Source organism: Cyprinus carpio, chromosome B7, assembly GCF_018340385.1.
Source record: "Cyprinus carpio isolate SPL01 chromosome B7, ASM1834038v1, whole genome shotgun sequence".
NCBI classification, from domain to species: Eukaryota; Metazoa; Chordata; class Actinopteri; order Cypriniformes; family Cyprinidae; genus Cyprinus; species Cyprinus carpio.
The window spans coordinates 35,741,657-35,763,353 of record NC_056603.1 but is presented as its reverse complement, the minus strand read 5'-3'; the positions used below and the strand labels follow the sequence as shown (position 1 = coordinate 35,763,353).

General features: G+C 35.5%; 1 protein-coding gene and 1 long non-coding RNA gene across 10 annotated transcripts in view; one reads left to right on the top strand and one right to left on the bottom strand.

Annotated features, from left to right (window-relative positions):
* camk2d1 (calcium/calmodulin-dependent protein kinase (CaM kinase) II delta 1) overlaps window positions 1–21,697 on the top strand; it is a 105,409-nt gene that overhangs the window by 54,365 nt on the left and 29,347 nt on the right. For 5 of the 9 annotated variants that reach the window (XM_042728445.1, XM_042728451.1, XM_042728442.1 and 2 more), the window contains exons 5-10: window positions 647–712; window positions 13,165–13,237; window positions 16,965–17,067; window positions 17,898–17,981; window positions 20,609–20,703; window positions 21,478–21,600. In XM_042728445.1, coding sequence (XP_042584379.1) covers window positions 647–712; window positions 13,165–13,237; window positions 16,965–17,067; window positions 17,898–17,981; window positions 20,609–20,703; window positions 21,478–21,600 — 544 coding nt within the window. Of the gene's footprint in view, window positions 1–646; window positions 713–7,063; window positions 7,137–13,164; window positions 13,238–16,964; window positions 17,068–17,897; window positions 17,982–20,608; window positions 20,704–21,477; window positions 21,601–21,697 lie in introns of all 9 variants that reach the window. The other 4 variants (XM_042728446.1, XM_042728444.1, XM_042728450.1 and 1 more) reach the window with 1 other exon arrangement.
* Window positions 8,865–13,257, bottom strand: LOC122138019. Its single transcript, XR_006155254.1, has 3 exons — window positions 13,139–13,257; window positions 10,534–10,595; window positions 8,865–9,069 (listed from the first exon to the last, which is right to left on the bottom strand). It is a non-coding gene; the product is annotated as an uncharacterized LOC122138019 (long non-coding RNA).

Sequence of the window (21,697 nt, the reverse complement as noted above, 5' to 3'; positions counted from 1 at the left end):
AATCGGCCAGAGGTAAATTATTTAGGATACTAGCTGATTTTTAAATCAATTGTAAATAAATCTGAAAACAATATTTGCATAAAGTATATTTGCTATAACATTCTGAACTGCTATAATGAATTTTGCTGCAGGGTTGTCTAGGTAACATTCTAATTCAAAAGATAGGTAGTGACATATGTGTTCAAGTAAGTGTAAAGTACCCTTCAGAGTCCTTACTTAAGTGCTCTGCCCTTCAGAGTGAGGAGGGCAGGGTGATGCTCAGTTTCGAATATAATTTGCCACAAGTTATTTGTGTCCAGTGTAGAGGCACTCTTGGAGATTTATTTATGTTATTTATTTATTTTATTTATTGATTTTTAAACTTCTATTCTCTCTCTCTCTCTCTCTCTCTCTCTCTCTCTCTCTCTCTCTCTCTCTCTCTCTATCTATATATATATATATATATATATATATATATATATATATATATATATATTTGTGTGTGTGTGTGTAAAGACAAGAGACATACACTGTATACTGTATATACACTATTGCATTCTCTTCACTCATAATGTCATGCCAAAAATGTAAATCAGACCTTCCTGCTTATTAAAGGTGCTGCAATTAGACTGTTTGATGTGTTGACTCTGAATGTGAACTTTTTCAGAGTCACAGGAGGGGAGCTGTTTGAAGATATTGTTGCCAGAGAGTACTACAGTGAGGCCGATGCCAGGTTAGTGCTTGTATGCAAATGTAAACCCATTTAAAACCCACTCATTAGAATGCATGAATTAAATAAACAGCTCAATTAGCTTAAATAGACAACACACTAAACTATAATATAAAGCATATCATATAGGCCTTTAACATATGGTATTTTTTCAACAATAATGGATTTACAGTGGAAGTTTATGGGGCAAGACACTTCATCCATTACAGTATAACTGCTTCTGCAGCTGCCATTCTCTCCTCCCACCAAATGAGGGAGCCATCACCAAAATACTAACGTCTGGGTTTCCTTCATACCTAATCTTATTCCCTCATTATTAGACTTCTTATATAGCCCATCCTTACAGTGCTTCTTTGCAAAGTCTTGTTTATTGTTTATGCTGGCAATTCTGAATGTTCTCTTCTAAATTGCATTTAGTGTTATGTTCAGCCTTGCTGCTTTGCCCATTTTCACTTTTTTACTGTTCTGGATTTCATTGTATGGGCTGCATTACAGTTCACAGTTTTGGCTGCTGTCTGTTTACTGACCCTGTTCTTACCCTGTTAAATCCTCTGCACATGCTTCCTTTCTTGTTACAGCATTGAGTTGCTGTAAAAATTACATTAGATCAGTAACAAGAAAGAAAAGAAATTATTCTGTCTAGCAAAGTAAACCACTGAGAAAAAGTTTAGAGACCTACATCTAAAACACACAGTGCAAAGGAATTAATAAATGAATTATATTCAGTTATATGTATGCTTTTAAATACTCCAGAAAATCTTGCCCTATAGACCTCCATTGTAAGTGCATTATTGTAAACACTTTTTAGCTTATTTTTACAAACTGACCATAAATTCAAACATTTTATGTGGTAAGAGCTTTACTTACAAGAAAGCCAGAACATTCCATACATACCAGTCACTTATAAAACGTAAAGTGCAAGTCTCGTAAGAACCATATTTTATTATCACTGTCTGTGTGTGCATAATATGGTTATTTTTCTCAGTCAGGTATGGGGGCAATCATATCTGTAACCTTATCATAGGTCCAGTGACTACGTTTACATGGACATCAGTAATCTAATTATTTACCTTATACTAAATAAGCCAATATTATGATCATGGTGTTTACATGAGTTGCTTTTAGAATATTCCTTGCATGTTCCCGTTTTACATGTTATAGTTCATAGTATTGTATATTAATGGCACACGTCATTACATCACCACACGACGCCATTCGATGTCCCCTCGGGAATTTCACATATAAACATATAGTTCGTCTTCTTAATGATGATGCCATATACAGTTTTGGGGGTTTCATTTTTAATTTTATGAAAGCTTCAAGTGCAGTTAATTATTTGTTCATGCATACAGACGATGGCTGTGTTGAAGCTCTTTTATTTGCCGTCAAACGGTTGACCACTATAATAATATGATTAAGGTGTTTAAATGTCTGTACTGCACTTCAATAATGTGACTAAAATAGGAATACTCCACATGTCTAAATTCAATTTCTGTTTACTTCGATTATGACTTTAGCCAGATTAAGGTAATCTAAAATCTCTGTTTATATGGTAGGTTCTTAATCAGAGTATTGTCTTAATCGTGTTAAAATCGGATTATTGTTGTCCATGTAAAAGTACTCAATGAATGAGCAAATTTCATAATATTGTTCATGTATCATAAATAAAGGTTTTCTAGCATTTAAACCTTCTAGCATTTTTTTAAGTGTCTGGCACTACAATGTCTTCCAATGTATATGTACTTGCAATGTCTGTCTGTAGTTTGTTTTTTTCTTTTCTTTCTATGCTGCTTATTTGCTGAGGGTGTTATCTTAATTTGGGTTGTTTAAGCTTGTCTTTTTGTGTGCTACTGTGATATTTTTATTATTATTTTTAAAAGAATAGTTCACCCAGAAATGAAAATTGTCATCCTTTACACACACATACATCATTCCAACCCAATTTGACTCTTCTATGTAACACAGAATGAGAAATTAAGACTTTTTCTGTGTTCTTTTCTGTGACATTACAGTGAACAAAGACTGAAGCATTCAAGCTGCAAAAAGGACACAAATGCATCATAGAAGTATTATAAATGTAGTCCAGATGACTCAATATCCCAGTTCATCTGAAATAATACAAACACCAAGGTGGTTATTTACTCCTCCATTCTTGGCCATTCACGTGAGATCATACAGTGGCATGAATAAGTTTTAAATCCTTTAAAAACATCTGGATTTTTAGGCTGTTTAATTTAACTCAAAATTATAGACAAACACAATCTAACAAAACTAATAACACAAAAAGTAGTGCTTTTCACATTTTTTTGGAGTAATTCATAGTAATCATGCACAGTCCAGGCCTTGAGGCAGTAAAGCAGCACTAAATCATGATGTTCCTTCAGCCATTCCTGCCAGTTGGGTTGAGGTTTTGGTGTGGATGTGCAGTGCCATTTTTCCTTTGAATAATAAAAGCATTTTTCTCAACTGTCCACAGAACATGTTCCCAGAAGCACAATGGAACATCCAGTTGGCCTTGGGAAAACACAACACACGCCACAGTATTTTTGGCCACAGTGGTTTCCAATGTGTTGTCCTTAGATGAACAATATTCTTGTTCAGTGCTATTTTTCTCTGATAGTTGGAACATGAGTTATGACTTCCAGAGTTTTCTGGAGGTTTTGTCTTTTTTTCCTGTGGTTCTTTCAGAATTCTCCATTGTGCTCTTAAAGTGATCTTTGCAGGATTGCTCCTAGGGAGAGTAACAATAGTCTAAAATTTCCCACATTTGTAGACACGGTATCTTACCGTTTATTCAACACTCACCTTTACCAATGCTTTTTGTAGCATTTTCCTTTTTTTGTGCCACTCTGTAATCCCTTTTTCAAAGTCCTGTGAAAACTTTTGGGCTCAAGGCATGGTTCACACTAAGAGATGTCAAACTCCTGGAGAGCCACAGCCCTGCAGAGTTTAGCTCAAACTCTAATTAAACACACCTGAACCAACTAATCAGGGTCTTCAGAATTAAGCTGGACATACACTGTGCGATTTTAGCAACATTTTTGTTAAATACCAACTCTCACTTTATAAGTAAATTGCATGCAATGTCAAGCCAAACCTCAGGATCTATGTGCTCACACTATACAGTACGAGTTGCAAACTGACTGTAATTGTAAAATTTTGGTTTGTTAACGGAGTTTAAATGATGAAGTAAAACAACAATAACATTATAAAATAACATTGTAACATACTTAAAAACCATTAGAAAATTTACAGTGAGTTAATTTCAAAATGTGGGATAGTCTTAGGCTGCAGTCTACGGATCAAAAATTAAAAGAAAGACCTTTACACAAAGGCTCTTGCTGCATGCTATTGTTATTAAACATAAATACACAAGGCAAGGCAAATGTTTTAATTTCAGTTCATTCTTGGCAAAAAAAAAAAAAGCATATTCATATGCAGAGCAAAATGAGAACGGTCCAGCATTTAGAAATAATTCTTATTAACTCTGCTATTAATCTTGATTTTTCAAGAATTATGCCTTTACTGTGTGACCAAAAACTGAGTATTTTCTGTTTTATGGCACCGTGCCATAAGGCGTGAGTAGCGGTCCACTTTGGCATATTTTTTCCTCATTATCATTTTTTTCCGTCAATACTGAAACACAGTGAACTAGAAAGCCTATTTTACCTGAATAATAGTTAAGCTTCAAAATGGGCAACATCACAAATATGGAAACGTTTAGATTTGTCCTGAATGAAAGAGGTAAGCCCAACCTTACCTTATGTTTCGCTTTGAATTATTATTATGATTTGTTTTTGTTTATAGCTAAGCCTATATTATTATATACTGCAATTATATTTATCAATTAGAATTATATATTTTTAATTCTTGTTCTGTTCTGATAGTTAAATTTAAAGGATTTGTCGTAAAGTGAGGGAAACTAAAAAATATTCTGTTGGTACATTATAACATTATTAGGGCTGCCGTTATTATTTCTGAATGTAATAAAATGCGACTTATACATGACATATTTTTTTTCCTCTCAAAAACAATTTATTTTTAGCATGTTTTTAAAAAACATGCAGCAAACGAAAATAGGTGATTAATCAGTTAAAATTTCAATGTTAAGCAGAATTTATACAAACGCGTATAAAATGCTTTAAAAACTTTAACTGAGATGTCTAGAGGGTATTTAATAATCAATAATCAAGGAGTATTTGCTTTCATTTTGAATTGGTTTGTTTAAAAGTAGACATTTCAAGCTTTCTGTTGATATACTTCTCATGTATGTAAGGCACCCCAGTTTTAAGTTATTTCATTATCAGGAGAAAAAAAAGAAAAAAAATGATTGCCAGGGTGCCTCCCTGTCATGCATGCGCATCAATAATTTTCAGCAAAAAACACTTGAATATGAATAGTAAAAGAGCACATTTCTTTTAGGTTACAGTATGGGATCCGCATTAAAAATAAATCTTCACAAGTCTACAACCGAGACAACCTGTATAACCTGTAAATTAGAGTTTAGACTATTTGACGTTATAAAATTATCTGGCTAATGCCGCTTCAATTCATTGATTTTGATTGTTTTAATAAATCTTTTTACATTAAATAATAAAGATACAATGCAGGTTAAGTTAGATATTATTGTACAAATAATTATAAAATGCTATAGACTGCGAATAAGATTTCAGTTCCACATTTTGCATTTGCATTACAAAGTTAATATTTTTTTACATGCAATGATACAAAAAAAAGATTTGTAATTAAGAAAAAATAAGTAGACAAATAAGAATAAATGTTGTGCGTCGCACTCAGCTTCATGCGCACCACGCAAATCTTGCACTCTGATATTTTAAGGAATATAATACACTCCTGTATTTAAATGTGGCTGCAATTTTACAATTTTATGAAGCCCTTTTTTACATCGTGTGCACTTTGTTGATTATAATGAGAGAACTTGAGTTTAAACGTGAGGACATTTTATTAATCCGTCCATTCTTTTCAGTTTCAATGATTTAGCTAAATCGTAGAGAGCTTTAATTTATTCATTTCTTGTTTTAGTTTGGCCTAAATAATGGGAGCGAAATTATTCAGTGCCTCACGTTTTACTAAAATAATGGAAATAATTTATAAAATAGGCAACAATTTTTTTTAATCAGTGTACAGACAGATATCTTTTCCCCAAGTAGTTATCTGTCAAAATAAATGACAGGTAACGAGGGGCAACCAAAATTTCTGACCAGAAATTCATCCGGTCGGGAAAGGATAATCTCCTTCCGTTACCCCCTGTACACAAAGCTGAAATTCGGCCTGATTCAAAAAAAAAAAAAAAAAACTAGTATGACTTGGCTCAAAATCAGGCAAAAATCGCAGTGTTTGCCCAGCTTGCCCAGCTGAAAACTAAAGGTGAGTGTGTTAGGGCAGGATGGAGCTTAACTCCCCGAGCTAAGTTTGACACCCATTTACTATCTTAACAGATTTGTCAGTAAAGAGACTTTGCATACCCTTTTGTAAAGGGCAAGGTACCTGTGCAACCCATACTTCCAAATTTCATCTGCATAATGACCAATTTTTTAATGAGTAATCAATGCAGAAATCCACATATTTTCAAAGGGTTCTCTGAAACTTTTTCCTGCCAATGTATAAGACATTATACAGGGTGCATGAAATTTCTTCGCAAACCTTCCATCAGTTGGCCTATTTGACTAGTTGATTAAGTAAACAATGCTCGATAGCAACAGCTTTTCTCTGCCCGAGTCCTGCAATAAATCTTCATATATCCCTCTGATCTCCCAGTTGAAGGTTAGTTTTAAAGTAACCAAAAGTTTAATGTTTAACAGTTTGCCAATGACTAATAATAATAATATATTATGTGTCAGGCAAGCAATGGTATGCACTTGTCAAGGAGGATTAACCCAACTCCAACCACTGAATCTATTGAGAGACATATAAGTATAGAGGACAGGTACACATTAATAGTGTTTAGAAAAAAGTCTGGACAGCATGATACAAAATATAAAGCCACTTCCATCAACCCCATCAAATACAAATGACAAAATCCTATTTTATATTTGAAATACATGTATCATAAATACTGCCCATCCCTGATTGCTACGATATGAGGTTAAGCTAAAACTGACATTTCTGGGTGAAATATTGATTTAAATCCATCTTCGTTTAGAATTATAACAAAAATTGCATTATTTTTAACAGCCTAGTACTCACTGGAGTACAGTATTTGTTCCTGCCCAAGCTAAATTTGCTTTCTGGTTGCATTGTTTGTTTGCCAGCTGCATTTATTTTCTGACTGTGCTTGCTGAACTGTTCAATCTCTCTTCTTTGGCTTCCTCGCTGTGTCTTTCTTTCTCACAGTCATTGCATACAGCAGATTCTAGAGAGTGTTAATCATTGTCACCTAAATGGCATTGTACATCGAGACTTGAAGGTTAGTATAACAGGCTTAAGCCTCCAACCTGCTGGCAATGTTCTTTAAAGGGGTGGTTCATTGCGATTTCACTTTTTTAATGTTAGTTAGTGTGTAATGTTTTAGTTTGAGCATAAATAATATCTGCAAAGTTCAATGCAAACGGAGAGGTCGTCTTTCAAAATTCTGGCAGTTTAATGCCTACTAAAACAGCTGGAACAACAAGTTACTTCCCGGGTTCGAGACATAACAAACCCAGATAAACCCTGCCACCGGGAAAAGGAAGCAAAAGGGGCAAGGCCATGCTGCACTGCTTTAGAGAAGAGGAAGAGAAAACAAGAGGTGTACGTAAAAATCTATTCATATATGAATCGCAATTCTGTCTTCAAACGATTCTAATGAATTCAGAAGTTTCAAAATCAATGTTCTAAAGCAGCAGCTCTTAATACTGTTCCTTGCGTCGCTCTGCACAAGCTCCACATCTCTCTCTCTCTCTCTCTCTCTCTCTCTCTCATTCAACTCAGCTCCAACAAAGAACTGTTCCAATTATACACTTATTTTCACACAACTATGAGAGGCGTTAAACATGGACGTGCGTGCAGTTGCCGTACTGTATTAAAGTTTACATCAGGATAAAATGGTAAATTAAAAGCTAACATAAGCAGTTGCATTTACAAATAACAACGTATCTAAAAGTATGAGACAACCACAAACAAAAAAACATAGGCCTACCATTAAAATCCATGCTTGCACATGTTCTGCACTATCATCTTCAATAATATCCTCTGTTTATCAGTCGGGCTCAAACTGATAAGCGACGCTGTTGTTTACAATACAACCAGAGCACATGCCGCTGAGGTGATGGGCGGGACGTTTAGACACGCACTAGAGGCGGTTTAGCCAATCACAACACACTGGGCTAGCTAACCAATCAGAGCCCATCGCCTATTTCTGAAGGAGGGGCTTCATAAAAGGAGATTACCAGCGTATTTCACAGAGAAGGGATATAGGGTAAAGGTAAATTATTTGAAAAATAATGTTTTTTAAAAAACAAAGCATTAACACATGTTAGACTGCACCCCATAAACACAATCAAGCCTAGAAAAAAAAAAACCGTGAACCACTCCTTTAAACAAACAATAAACCGTGGGTTCCCATTTTGGAAGCCTCCTCTGCTCACCCCAACCTGGTCCCTCAAAACACAGCTACACACCAATATATGTGTGTAGCAGTGGGCTGAGGGGTAATAACACAAATGATGACCTCAGAGCAAAGGTTGTGCATGTAGCACCTCAGAAATGTGCATAGTCAGGGCTGTGCGTTTGACTCTGTAGGACTCACTTTTTTATGTGTGTTGATGGTGACTGTACCCTTTTTGATTGAAATGCAAAACGGGTATCAGAACCCATAACTCAGTGATTTTAGTGGGTCAAGCACACAGTCACCCAAGCAAACACCACTTCAGGATTGAGATTTGGAGAGTAAGACAAGAGAGGTAATGATGATGATGGACTGACGATATATATATATATACTAATATATAACTATATTTAATAGCATACAAATATTTCAAAACAAAAGTTTATTACAACACAGTAGGGCTGGGCAATAAAGCATCTAGTCATTGTCACAGTTTGGATGTGCAAATAAACATGATGAAAGCAGATGAAGTTCAAATTCAGTCTTTACTAGATAATCCACAATATGTATAACAAAGAAGACAGAAGAATGCACACCTTACATATACACTGAAGAGACAGGACAATGAACAGAACAGGGAGTACTTATACCAGAACTAAACGAGGGGACTAATGAGTTGATTAACAAGGGACAGGTGAATGAGATGAAATAATGAAACACATGGGAAAACTGAGTCAAAACAAAATGAGCAAACAGAAAGTAAACACAGTAGGCTTGATCAGCTTCATATGGCACCACAAAGATTGGCTGCCACCTGAAAAAAGCAATACATTAGGCATTAAGAAAATTTGTCTAACTTTGATTGGCACTGCAGCTGCCTTACAATCACATGTGCCATCAAAGTACCGCAAGAGCAAAATAAGACCAGGCACTGCAGTTGCTCAAAATGGCTGCAAAACCCTTGATGATGACACACTTTATTCTCATTGGTCAGATTCTGTGATGACCAGGGGCCCGTTCTTCGTACGTCGCTTATTACATCCGAGATGAAATGTCACATCCAAGATGATATCATCGTGCTAATCAAGATCTGGCTAACTTAGTTCTTCAAACGCACCTGTTGTTGATGATTAATATGGCTGGATTGCGTTATTTGTGATAATTGCGCGTTCATGGTTTGGTTTAAAAGGGGTTATGTATCGATACTCGAAACCATGATCAGCAGTGCAGCGATTGGCTGGCGGCAACACAGCAACGTGACATCATATAATAAAAAAAGACACATGACAAGCCAAGTGAACAAAACTACATAAATGTTATGATAGATAAATGAAATGTGCACTGTATTTATTTTATTTTAATTCTTTACATGATTCCCAATTATTTATATTCACGATTTCTAATATGTGTACAGGCTTTACATTTTTATTTCAATGTAGCCATTAGCAATTCATTTAATTTTATATTTGAACAGATTTGTTACATGACAGCATTAATTCAAGTTTCTTAAGGGGCAAAATCATGTTATCTGCATCTCCTGCGCTCCATCAAGCCACTCACTGTCACCACTCAAATTAATGCACCATTCTACATTATCTGCATGTGTGTGTACGACTCTAATACAAATATGAAGTAATTATTTTATGACAAATACATTTTTCAGTGAGTAAAACTGGCTGTGTCTATATTAAAGACTACACAACATTATTGTATTATCTTTAAATTAATTTTTAAATGATTATAATTTTGAATTATTGTCCCTGGATCAGTAGGATACTCTTGTAATAAAGTAGCGGTGACTGGGACAGATTTTAAGTATCAATTCTGGTTAAAAAGATGCGATCTAATCCTGTTTACATGAAATAAGCCTGCTCCCGAGCAGGTTTAAGCTTAAGGATCTGTTGCTATGACAGCAATTCTGGGATGAGCTTCGAAGAACCAAACAATCCAAGATCATGCCAAATCATCAACGATCAAATCCAGCTAACTGAGTTAGCGACGTACGAAGAACGGGACCCAGGAAGAGGTGTGTTGCGTGTTTTTTCTTAGACAAGTTCCTGTATTTAAACTTTAAATTTAATCTTGATATTGAATATCTGATATTCAAACAAAACACACAAAACATTAACAAAAATAATGATTAGGCTATCTAATAAATACGTATTATTATATAAGAATAAAAATTTGGATAAAAAAATGTTTTGGATAACCTATTGCTTATATTTGCAAAATTAATGACGATGGTTTACCACACAACAGAAAGCACAAAGTGTCTGACCTGACAGTCTCTTTACTCCTTCCCAGATCTCGCCAGCCGGTAGCAGTTCATCTCGAACAAGCCTAATGAAAACAAAAAAATCACATGACAAATTTATATTTCAAATGCACTGAGAGTTGCTTTGGATAAATACATCTGCCAGTTGCATAAATGTTAAAATTTGCAATATATATATATAGAGAGAGAGAGAGAGAGAGAGAGAGAGAGAGAGAGAGAGAGAGAGAGAGAGAGAGAGAGAATATATACCTGGGGAGAAGATAAAAAGGAACCAATCATAAAGTGAAACTACAAAGGATTAACATAGGAAGGAACAGAGAAGAATTAATATTTAAGTCTAAACAAAGCAGATCATGCATGACTGGATCTTTATGGGCTTTTATCTGGCCATTTAAATATGACTAAATAACTACTGCTAATACCCTAATATCCCCTCCTTTGATTTACAAACCAGTTGACCCTTCCCTAAACTGCCCTTCTTAGTTACTGTTGCTTTGTCCTACAAACCATGCCACTCTCACACAACACCTCATGTTCTCACGCAGTGAAAAATATAGAGAAGCAAAGAGCAAACTGACAACATGCTCACAAACAAGACAAAGCAAAATGTACATTTCTTGTATGAAAAAAGGTCTCTGCTTTTAAAATGTAGGTTTTTTTTTTTTTTTTTAGAAATTCAAATAATAAATACCATTTTGTGGCTCTTTAATGTGTCGTGACAGATGACTATATTGCCTCAGTTCAAGCGGCACGTGAACTGATCATCTTTTCATATTTACTTAAAGCACAAAATAAACACGAATTAACATCAGAATGTATTTTATTTCAACCACGGAAAGACATACTCAATACAAACTATTTTTCAAGTTTAAGTCCACCGAAGTTAATCCACAGTGCATCTGGAAAGTATTCACAGCACTTCATTTTTTCCACATTTTGTTATGTTACAGCCTTATTCCAAAATGGATTAAATTCATCATTCTCCTCAAAATTCTACAAACAATATCCCATAATGACAACGTTAAAGAAGATTGTTTAAAATCTTTGCAAATTTATTAAAAACAAACAAAAAAAATCACATGTACATAAGTATTCACAGACTTTGCCATGACACTCAAAATGAGCTCAGGTTCATCCTGTTTCCACTGATCTCCCTTGAGATGTTTCTACAACCTGATTGGAGTCCACATGTGGTAAATTCAGTTGACTGGCCATGATTTGGAAAGGCTCACACCTGTCTATATAAGGTCCTATAGTTAAGAGTGCAGATCAGAGCAAAAACCAAGCCCTAAGGTCAAAATAAATGCCTGTAGAGCTCAGAGACAGGCAGTGGCAAGGCACAGATCTGGGGAAGAATAAAAAAAAAACCCTGCTGCATAGAAGGTTCACAAAAGCATGTAGCCTCCATTATCCATAATGGAAGATGTTTGGAACAACTGGGACTTTTCCTAGAGCTGGCCTCCTGGCCAAACTGAGCAATTGATGGAGAAGGGCCTCCGGCCTCTACTCACTCAAGGCCACGGTGTGTGACGCTGTTTCGTTGAGAAAGCGAAACTACTTTGTTTGGCCTTCCAAAAGAGGACACGACTAGAAATCATGTTTATATCACATTTATAATGGGTTTTATGTTTATGTCTCGTCGCTCCAACCGGATAGGGCATCACAATATGTTAAGAGGGGTAACATTTCGTTCAAAAGCTTGAGGTTTTCAGCCAATCAAGACACACTGGACAGCTGGCTAATCAGAGAACATCTCGCTTGTCAGACCGATGAGCTTTGTAAAATCGATGCATTTCAGAAGGCGGGGCATAGAGGAGAAACAATAATGTACAGTATGTGGAAAAAAAATGTGTTTTTTGAAGCTTAAACCGCATAAACACATTTCATTACACCAAATACACAAAATAATGTTCTTTTTAGCAGCATCATATGACCCCTTTAATCCATTTTGGAATCCATTAGTCTAAAACTGGAAATTGGCTGAGTTTACCATGGCAGAGGACTGTGAATGCACAAGATTCGAACCGCTTCCTGAACCTGTCTGGCCAAGTGAGGCTTCGAACGTCATCAATGACGTCATTGCTCTAAAACGATACAAGCCTCGATATGCGATTCACTGAAAGCTGCTGGGATTTCTCGACACATGCTCTGAAGCCTCGGCACAGAACGTAACATCACTAATAAATACTGTTGTTAATGCAGCGTTTCCCAACCCAGTTCCTGGAAACACACCACCACACTCTACCCAATCAAACACACCTGATTGAACTCATGAACTTATTAGTAGATTTCAAGACCTGAAATGGATAGGTCAAAAAATTGAGGCATCCAAAATGTCTGTTGGTATGCCTCGAAGTTGGGAAATACAGTATAAATATTCCATACATAGAAATGAATGCCTTTATTATTTTTACTAGATTTTAACAGTACACAGTATTTTTTCAGTAGTTAATGTACTTTTGAAAATATCACCCAGCCCTACTGCAAAGTGTCACGCATAATCATGCAACACTGAGACTTTAATTAATGAGAAGTTCATCACCTCTAAGCCAATGCTCCCTTACTCTCAATGCTGTGCACAGATAGTGAGTGTGTGTTTGTCACTAACCCACACCCCCTGGTGTTTGCATGCAGTCATTGCATTCAGCAGATCCTTGAGGCTGTTCTCCACTGCCACCAGATGGGAGTGGTCCATCGTGACCTTAAGGTGAGTAGAGACGCAGAGGGTTTTAAACACCAAGTCCTACTTATTTGTCCTCTTACACAGATCCAGTATCTTGTGTGGCCTTTATTAAGGTCTACAAATGGCTTATGAAATTGTAATTCAAATCATCTAAGATTATACAAGTGCTTAGTAACATATGAAGTCTATGTTTGTCTTGGAGATGGGAATCAAGTGATCACTGGTATTCATTTTTAAAATAATGAAGCCTACACAGATTTAGATTGGAATGGTGTTTTCTGTCCATCTTTAAACCAAATCCACCACAAGCTCTTGTCAGTGCTCTTGTCAGTGCTAATTTGCCAATCAAATGAGCCAGGTGCAACCAGGAGATTGTTTTCCCTCTTATTATCTTCACCTGAATTTGCATCAGCCTGAATTCTGCTAAGTGATTGGCTGCTGCCATAGAGTTACCATGGTGAACAGTGACTTTGCACCATAAAAAAGAACACAGAACAAAACGAAAACAATAGATACAAAACATTAAGTAAAATATACTGTATATTTAAATTTGTGTAATATAATTTGAAATATCAACGCTCATAGTGTAAGAATTTTGCATCCCTGCATATAGGCCTACATTTCTCTCCTACTAGCAGCTCTCAGATAATATGATCTTATTAAAGAAAGACTTCACCCATAAATTTAAATTTAATTTACTCACCCTCATGTCATTCTAAACCATTTGAATGTACAGTCTGTACATTGACCACAGAGTGTTGAGGTCTAAAATGCTCTATAAATAGGCAAAATGGGCGCATAGAGACTGGCTACAAGACAGATATTTGAATATGAATAAGCACAAATGAGATTTATTAGCTGTGGCAAGTTATTTGGAACAACATGAGTGTTGTTGGCCTAAGCACAACAAAGCAACAAGCGCTATATTCTCTTCCATGTTAATCAGAGTTTTTAAGTCCTTACCAGGCATGTCAAGGGACAAATTTGAATCAAACAGCACACAGTTGTGGATGCAGTGTTTTACCTTCCCTGTTTAGGAATGTCACTTGAAAGCTTGCTAGCAAAAAGGAGGTCTAACTTTCTTGTTATGACTTGCCCAACAATTTAAATAATGAGCTGTTGGAGGTGTGCTCTCAGAAAGTCATGTAATTAAAATTTATTGAAGTTATATATGGTTTATATAGAGCCCCTAAAAAGATTGTGTAACAGCCATTTACAAAAAACAATATTGTATAATTATGAGGACAAATTATTAGTCATGTAGGGCAGACATTATGGAATGGGGAAGGTTTTACTATGCTAATATGTAGGGCAAAAAAAGAACACTTGCAATAATGCACTACGAAATTCAAATTATTCTTAGGGGAATCATAGATCTGCTCTGTAAATCTACTCAATTTGTCATTATCTCTCTCTTGTGCGCACTTCTCTAACAAAGGACAACATCCAGCTATTCTTTATTTTATCCTGACACCTCTGTAATTAGCTTCCGCAGTACTCAAGTTTCCTCCCTTGCCTCGGGTATTTGAAGCTGAAACTTGAGTATAATACATGTAGCTTCTGTCTCTGTAAAGAACAGCACTTCTTAGCTGTTGTTTTTGCGAAGTCAAGACTAGTTTCTAGTTTGCTAAGGCTGGAAAGACCAGACACTGAGAATGAAAATTCATTCTGGCCACCCACAGTTGGTCCCGTGAATGATTTTGCTGTTGTAGGCTGCACGATTGGTCACAATGGCACATCTCATCAGCAAGGCTTTGTGCAAAATGAAAACTAAGTCTTGCCTGTCCGGTTATCTCTTTATTGGAGACATAATATTAACTTATTATGAAGATGCTTGTGGAAGCGACATGCAATTACAAATATATTGTAGTAAAGAAGCTGCAATGGCTCTCAGAATCAGCAGGGTGCTTCTGAAGGCCTACCATCCTGCACAATTTAGTTCCAACCCTAATTAAACACAGTTGAACCAGCTAATCAATGTCTTTAGGATTACTTAAAAAAAAAAAAAAAAAAAAAAAAAAAAAAAACAGCGAGGTGGGTTGGAGCAGGGTTGGAACTGATTTCCGTAGGCAGTCTTGTGTGTTAGCTGAACAAATTTAAGGATGTAGGATTGGTTTCAAGTTGGCAAAACCAAATCAATCTATTCAATCTTTGTTTGTACCATGACACTGATCCTCAACTTTCTCTGCAAACTTTGATTTTGAGTTCATGAATAACTATGGAGCAAGTGTGCATGAAAGATGTATCTCTGGATATTTTACTGGTTAAATCAGTAGCAAACAATCACATGCCGTGAAACATACTAAAACAGCAAACTATGGAGCCTCCCTGCCAATCATTTACTAGGCCACCATACCCTAGCCTAGCATAAAGTCAGGGCAACTCATTCTCACTCCCAACTTGTCACATATTGACATTTGGTCAGGATCCCTCTCTATCACTTTTTAACCCTTTAGCATCAGAAGTGCAGGGTGCTCCGTTGCTTCGAATAAGACACCTTTGGTGTCATACACAGACGTGATGGACATGGGAATATCGTCATGATGAAATAACATATTAGACTTTTAATAAATACATTTTAATTAGGGAAGGATTGGGGTTAGGGTTGTTTGTAAGGTATGGAAAAGCAATGACTGCATGTCAGTTTCAATTGCACTAGCATTTTAGCACCTTGATCATCCCAAGGCATAAAGTGAATGCTGAAACAACTAACTGCACCTGACAAATTAGCCTTGTGTCCTTTGCTAATGCTCTGGTTGTAAAATAATCACAAGAAAATTAGTTTTTAATAAAGTTTTGACTTCTCTTTCTAGATTCCCCTGACATAAGAGTCCTAATCAATGTATTGATGATTGGATATTCAGGTCTAAACTTATTTAAAAAAATACAAAAAAAATAATAATATGAATATAATTACTATAAATAATTCATTTCTGTCAGTAAATGCATATTTAATGAATTTATTACAAGGCTTATATGAAAGGGGTTGTCTGAAGTTTTTCAGTTTGTTTGAAGTACTGTCTATGGTTTATAATTACTGTAGTTCATTAACTTTCTTTCTTTCTCTCTTTCTTTCTTTCAACATTTATAACAAAAATAACAAACATAATTTGTCATGTGCAGAGTTGAATATCATATAATGATTTCCTCCAGTCTTAATGGGTTATGCAGAGATTGCTAGTCACCTATAACATTTTATGTACAAATTATGCTTTTTGCAAAGAAATGTAAATATCATTCACATGCATATAAAACAATTATGAGAAATATTGCAAAAACACAAAATGTCCTTTTTTTCCTCAGACATTTCTAATGCAACACCATTTGTTTCTAACAATTACATCAGAGTTGCAACATTGTAGTTTGTGTGATTATTAATTTTTAGATGAGTTTTAAATTAACTGTTTTTGCTCTGTCAAAACATTGTTCAAGTCTGGTCACATAGCTCTTCATGAAGTGCTGCATAACCCTGGAGGCTGTACTGATGTTTTCAGAAGACTTGGTTCAAAATATGTTTTATCAGAGCTTGTCTATTTAAATCAAAATTTTAAATCCATTTTTTGAAATCTAGGGAAAAGGTCATTATCTTTCTTTTCCTAGTACATGGTATTCTTGTACATTTTGACCCAAGTCTTCTACGAGTCATCAGTTTATTGATGATGAGTGATGTCATTTGTTCTCTATAACACATATAATTTGTATAAATTTTCTCAATATATTTTGAAGCTGTTGTTTTGTCTGTTACCCAAAGCCAGAGAATCTTCTCTTGGCCAGCAAACTGAAGGGCGCAGCAGTGAAACTGGCTGATTTTGGATTGGCTATTGAGGTTCAAGGAGACCAACAAGCGTGGTTTGGTTAGTAATCACCAAGCAGCACTGGTTTAAAAATGCAATATACTAGTACTGTGATGACAAGACAAAATGTGCTGTGACATAATCAGAGCATGTTAAAATGCTTAAAATCTTTCCAACTAAGATTCCCATGGTTATGCCTTTTATCCTGAAAAAATTAGGTGAATCTAGTCCACTTCTATTTAATATTCTCTTCTGGTAGTGTTGAAGATGCTGATCAAATTAAATCTAATTACATTATGCAAAAATGTTAGTGATATTTATATATTTATTTATTTATATTTTTACTTTAGACTTTGATGTGCATAACTTTTTGGTGTAATTTTTCAATATTTTGTGATGTTAGTGAATGCTATGGGATAGTCTAGGGAGAAGGTGTTTTTTTTTATTATTATTACTGTCAAATTATGTATGATAAAAATATCTAAATAGCTTTTGCATCTAAAAATGACTTTAATTAAAGAAAGGATTATTATTATTATTATTATTATTATTATTATTATTAGCACTAAGTTTTATGTGGGGGTTGTGTGATTAGTCTTACTTTTGGACAGACCCTGATGGTGTTAGGGTTTAATTACAATGATCTCTGGGGCTTTATACTCAGCTCCAGTTTTTCTCTTTGGCTGCTCTCTCATTATGGGCTTTTTGCCTCTGAGGGCTTGATGGGACGTCAGGGACTAAAGTTATTTTAGAATTAGGCTGCAATCCAAAGACAAAAATGCCTTAAGTAAATTCTTAAGAGAGAATTTAGAGGGAGCTCATTTTCTAGACTGTTTAAAGAAGAAGAAAAAAAGCTAAGGTTTAATTGAGGTCTGTGCTATATTTTGTAGGGTTTGCTGGAACTCCAGGTTATCTGTCTCCTGAGGTGCTGAGGAAGGAGCCTTATGGCAAACCAGTGGACATGTGGGCATGTGGTAGGTTGCTAATCACAAGCATTATGTGGATATTTTCTGCTGCCAATTAAATTGTATTTGTAACATTTCTGTTCATAATGTTCATAACATAACAGATCCTTTGCTTTACAGTCCGAGTTGTACTGAGAATTGTTTTCACTAAATAATTATAGCTGAATTGGCAAAAGAAAATCAATAAATATACATCTATGTACATTAATTACATTAGAGTTCCACATACTTCAATATATGATTATAAATGGAGTGATACAGTTTGATTGCAACAGTTGACGTTTTATTTAGTTTAATTTTGTTGGCACTATGGTGATAATAATGGGCCAGTTGTCTAAATAAAATACTTTTTCATCTTATTTGCAGATTTAAAGCTTGCCGTAAGTCTCTTGCAGTGAATATTTGATAAAGTGTGAAATGAAATCCAGAACAATATGAGAGTGGATGAAATCATGAGTAACCAGTTAGCAAATTATGTTTTCTATACTTGCTGTAATAGCAAACTCATTGTAATTCTGTAATTTAATGAGAAAACAACTGCATTAAAAGGAGCACAGTTTTCAACCGTTTTCTGAACTTAAGTTTATTCAGATAGGGAAAAAAGAGCTGTATTTGGATATCCTAGTAAATTCACGCTTTAAAAATTACTCATAAAATTAAATGTACAAAGTATGTCTATCAATAGGTCTGATCATGATTATTTATATATTCAGATTTTATATATATATATATATTTATATATTCAGAGTCCACCCCAACTGTCTTCTAGCCATTTAGTATTTACTAAATTATAAAAGTACTTTCGTTTTGGGTGGTTAGTAAGCAGTCTTTGAATGGTACATGGTCTCAGTCTGAGACTGGAACTGTCTATCTTTTATATAATATAATAAAATATATTGATACAATATACTTTATTATAACTTATACCTACAGTGCTTTGAATAGGTTTTTGCCCCCTTCCTGTTTTTTACTTGTTTTTTTTTGTTTTTGTTTTTTTTTGCATATTTGTCACACTTAAAAGATTCAGATCATCAAACTAATTTTAATATTACACGAAGATAATGCAAGTAAATACAAAATGCAGTTTTTAAATGATGATTTCATTTATTAAGGGAAAAAAAGCTGTCCAAATCTACCTTGCCCTACGTGAAAAATTAATTGCCCCCTCCTGTTAATTCATGAAAGAACTGTGATTAACCACATTATTTTAGAAAGTGGAGTAAAATTTCACTAGCCACACCCAGGCCCGATTACTGCCAGACCTGTTGAATCAAGAAATCACTTAAATAGAACTAAAACATTAAATAGAACTAAAACATAAAAAAAAACACATTAAATAGAAAAAAAAGTGAAGCATGCTTAAAGTGCAACACATCATGCCGTGATCTAAAGAAATTCAAGAGCACACGAGAAACAAAATATTTGACATGTATCAGTCTGGAAAGGGTTATAAAACCATTTCTAAGGCTTTGGGACTCCAGCGAACCATGATCAGAGCCATTATCCACAAATGGAGAAAATTTGGAACAGTGGTGAACCTTCCCAGGAGTGGGCAGCCTAACAAAATTACTCCAAGAGCACAACGACGACTCATCCAGGAGGTCATAAAAGAACCAAGAACAACATCTAAAGAAATGCAGGCCTCACTTGCCTCAATTAAGGTCAGTGTTCATGATTCAACAATAAGAAAGAGACTGGGCAAAACGGCATCCATGGGAGAGTTCCAAGGCAAAAGCCACTGCTGACCAAAAAGAACACAAAGGCTTGTCTCACATTTGCCAAAAATATCTTGATTATCCCCAAGACTTTTGAGCTAATATTCTGTGGACTGATGAGACAAAAGTTGAACTTTTTGGAAGGTGTGTTTCCCATTACATCTGGCGTAAAACCAACACAGCAATTCATAAAAAGAACATCATACCAACAGTCAAACGTGGTGGTAGTGTAATAGTCTGGGGCTGCTTTGCAGCTTCAGGACCTGGACGACTCGCCATAATTGATGGAAGCATGAATTCTGCACTCTATCAGAAAATCCTGAAAGAGAGTGTCCGGCCCTCAGTTTGTGATCTCAAGCTCAAACACACTTGGGTTACGCAGCAGGTCAGTGATCCCAAACACACCAGCAAGTCTGCCTCTGAATGGCTCAAGAAAAACAAAATTAAGGTTTTGGAGTGGCCAAATCAAAGACAAGACTTAAATCCAATTGAGATGCTGTGGTGTGAGCTTAAGCAGTCCTTTCATGCTCGAAAACACTCCAGTGTGGCTGAATTAAAACAATTCTGTAAGGAAGAGTGGGCCAAATTCGTCCACAGCGATGTGACAGACTCATTGCCAGTTATCAAAAACACTTGATGGCAGTTGTTGCTGTAAAGGGTGGCACAACTGGTTATTAGATTTAGGGGGCAATTACTTTTTCACGTAGTGCCAGGCAGGTTTGGACAGCTTTTTTCCCTTAATAAATGAAATAATCGTTTAAAAACTGGATTTTGCATTTACTTGGATTATCTTTGTGTAATATGAAATATTTGTTTGATGATCTGAATCTTTTAAGTGTGATAAAAATGCCAAAAAAAAAAAAGGAAGTGGCCAAAACCTTTTTCACACCACTGGACATAATTTTTTTCTTTCTTGAATAGGTGTTATTCTGTACATCCTTCTTGTGGGTTACCCTCCTTTCTGGGATGAAGACCAACATCGACTTTACCAGCAGATCAAAGCTGGTGCATATGATGTAAGATTTCTTACACAGATATACAGTATATCATATATAAGTTACGTAACAATAACATACTTGATTCTTTAAAAAATGCTGAGTATGCTTCATTTATGCTTCTTACAATACTAGATATTGTCCTGACATATTACATTTACAATTGTCCTCATTCAACTATTTTCTACTTATGATACTCTCTGACAATTAATAAAGAGAAAGCAACAGATGTAGTAACTCACTGCAAATCATAATTCTGTGTAATTTATTTTGTGTTAGGCAAATCATACTTTTCCATCAGAGAGTGAAGGAGAAAGTAACAGCGAATGAGCAGTCCATTGGCTTTTGTCCAGCTTGGCTCAGATGCCCAGCTATTTAGTATATGTGGATGAGACTAAATTATCTAAACGCCCTTCCAAACATTGCCTCATTTGGCTTCTTTGGACCTGATCTTCTGAAAGGCTCTATCTGTTATTAATAGGACATTCAGAATTTTTATTTCATAAATAATGTACTATTTATGCAGAATAGTACATTATAATGCAGCAGCATCACTTTAGACAATTTTTTTGTTTTCAGTCATGTTTCTGCACTGGACAATTTGTCTCTCTTATCTCACACACTCAGTTCAGTTCATGAAGTTCTCTCCTAGCTGATGATCTGAATCACGTGTTAAACATACTGTGTGTGTCGCTCCCCAGATCCAGGAATGAAAACCACTGTTCAGTGTGGTATCAATGAACAGCCTAAGGTCTGTTGAATTTGTGTGCATGTGTGTGTGCTTTCTTTCCCTAGTTTCCCTCTCCTGAGTGGGACACAGTGACACCAGAGGCCAAAGATCTGATCAACAAGATGCTGACTATAAACCCTGCCAAACGCATCACAGCAGCTGAGGCCCTCAAACACCCCTGGATCTGTGTATGTCTACTAGCTTTCTCTTACACACACAAGTTTGCTGTTCTATTTAAAAGGGGATGTAGACTGCATAGATTCCTAATGTTGTTTTATTATGTTT